The sequence below is a fragment of the Oxyura jamaicensis genome, assembly GCF_011077185.1.
Source record: "Oxyura jamaicensis isolate SHBP4307 breed ruddy duck chromosome 3 unlocalized genomic scaffold, BPBGC_Ojam_1.0 oxy3_random_OJ68513, whole genome shotgun sequence".
Lineage (NCBI taxonomy): Eukaryota > Metazoa > Chordata > Aves > Anseriformes > Anatidae > Oxyura > Oxyura jamaicensis.
The window spans coordinates 1-2,512 of NW_023303665.1; the positions used below are offsets into that span (position 1 = coordinate 1).

Consider the following 2,512-nt stretch of genomic DNA (forward strand, 5'->3'; position numbering starts at 1 on the left):
CAGCGGCTGGCGCTGGAGTACATCGTGCCCTGCATGAACAAGCACGGAACCGGCGGGGGGGGCGGCGGCGGCGGCCACGGAGGCCCCCGGCGAGGCCGCCCCGCTGAGCCACAACCACGTCGCCGCCGCCTCCGCTGCCGCTGCTGCCGCCGGCGGCGGGGGGGAGGCGGAGGCGGCGGCCCCGTCGGCGGTGCCGTCCGGGGAGGCGGTGCTGCTGTACCGGGACAAGTCGAACCTGTACCCGGGCGGCGTGCAGGCGGGGCCCGGCGGGGCCGCGCTGCGCCCCAACGGGCAGACCAAGTCGCTGGTGCCGCAGCGGCTGGCGCTGGAGTACATCGTGCCCTGCATGAACAAGCACGGCATCTGCGTGGTGGACGACTTCCTGGGCAAGGAGCTGGGCGGGCTGGTGGCCCAGGAGGTGCGGGCCCTGCACCACACCGGCCGCTTCACCGACGGGCAGCTCGTCAGCCAGAAGAGCGACTCGTCCAAGGACATCCGCGGCGACAAGATCACCTGGGTGGAGGGCAAGGAGCCGGGCTGCCAGACCATCCGCCTGCTGATGAACAGCATGGACGATCTGATCCGCCACTGCAACGGCAAGCTGGGCAACTACCGCATCAACGGCAGGACGAAAGTGAGTGGGGCGCGGGGGGCCTTCCCCCTAAAGGACGGGGTCATGCAAGAGAGAAATGAAGTCGAAGGCAGCAAACTCACTGGGTCCCGAAAACGGGGCCCAGCCAGTTCTGGAGCTGCGCTGGGTTTTGGAAAGATCTTAGCACTCTTTTCATTTTATTTTATTTTTCCTGCCAAAATCTGTGGGTTTTTCCCCCCTCTGTAGTCGTGTCTTGAGGCCGGAGAAGCCAGTCAAGCTCGCCCATTGTGCCAGGCTAATTTGCAATTCTCCCCGAGCCCTGAAAATGAAATTCACACCCTCGGTAAAAAGGCCCGGCAATGAATATTCATCAGTAGCTTTTCACTTTTAAAAAAGGGGGACGGGGAAGGGGGGGAGCCCTGCGCAGTTTGCTGCTACCCCCGGTGCAGCATAAGGGAGGCAGTGAGCTGCTGAGCACCGTCCCAGCGCCGGGGCCGCCCGGCCACAGACAGGCTGTTGTTGCTGCAGCTGCGGGACCTCAGCTGCAGGGAGGAGAGAAGGAACAGCCCCGGGTTTGTCTTGGGTGCGCTAAATCCCAGCTCCTCCGATACAGAAAGTGGGTGGGAATTTCCTTTTTCTTGATTTTTTTTTTTTTTTTTTGAAATGAGGTCTTTGTGTACCTCTGGTTGAACCGGTACCGCGCTAAAACTCCCAGCAGGGACGTGGTCTGGATTTCCCCCGTATCCCTGTTAGGTTGGATTTTTCTAAGCCAACTTATCTTTCAGACAGCTCTAAATCTCTTTAAGGCCCCAGCGCTTGAAACTTGCGCTCTAAAAATATCTGTGGCTTTACTGGGTTTCAGTTTTATGCAGGAAAGAGGAATACTGCTTCTGTTTCTATCTGCAGCGGTATGCTTCTGTAAATAATACATGCCAGGGCTTTAGAAAAGGACTTTTGGCATTGTAATGCCGGATCACGCGTGTGATTCCTGAGCTGCTGCATCTTGCCTTTCTAAGTGGTGACGGATACTTTTGCTAATTGTCAGAGAATGTCTGTGGATGGGAATGAATCCCTTCGTACAGATAACTCTATGATTTTCTGGAGCAACGGTAATGAAAGTTGTTTAGCAATGCTTGGCTTTCAGTCATTGCTGAAATTCCCATGTAGTTCAGGGATCAGAACAGGTGCAGTCCTTTGCTCAGCGATACAGAAATGCATCACTTTGTCTTCTCGTGTTCCCTTCATCTTCTCCCAGCAAAGCCGGAGCTTGTAGCATTCTGCTGGGTTTTTCAGCGGTGGTTCATCAAGTCCGCAGGGACAGCAGCGATGTGATGGCCTTCACCTTCTCTCCTTTTGCTGTACCTTCCTTCTGCCCTTGCTGTCACGTTTAGGCCCAGGGCTGTGGCAGGGGGCAGCAGTCTGTCAGCCCAAACTTCTTCCACGTGTCCCTTCAGAGCTCCTGGTCCTCTGTAGGGGGCTGGAGGAAGAGGAGTAAACATGGAGACACCTGTGGGTTACCTGAAGTCATTTTTTGTCTTCGCTTCTTGCCCCTGCTTTTTCTGGATCTCGGTTTGATTGCAGTCCTGCAGGAGTTGCAGTGTACGTGGGTGTTATTCTTAGCAGTACAGAGGAGTATGCCGTGGAGATGCTGTAATAGCCACAACAGGTTACTCTGGACCTTTTCTGTTGGTGCACTTTGTGCAGTAAGCTGCTTAGTTCATTTAGTCAGATACAGCCCTTTTCTAAATCTTTACGGATATGTCGGGTTTTGCCACTCACAGCAACATTTTTTTTCTAAAAGGAATGGTCCACATGTAATCTTTATCCTTTCTGGTGTTACTTCAAGCGATAGGACCAAACCAGATAGAAACGTAGCACTCACTAAGCTCTCCCAAATAATTTACTACTCCTGCACGCATA

The 2,512-nt window shown here is 54.7% G+C and overlaps 1 protein-coding gene across 1 annotated transcript; it reads left to right on the plus strand.

Annotated features, from left to right (window-relative positions):
• Window positions 1-42: 42 nt before the first annotated feature.
• Window positions 43-2,246, plus strand: LOC118157093 (egl nine homolog 1-like; the record flags this gene model as incomplete). Its single annotated transcript, XM_035311333.1, has 2 exons — window positions 43-717; window positions 2,174-2,246. Coding segments are annotated over 2 exons (748 nt in total), but the record flags the coding sequence as incomplete, so codon positions are not given.
• Between the last annotated feature and the right edge of the window lie 266 nt (window positions 2,247-2,512).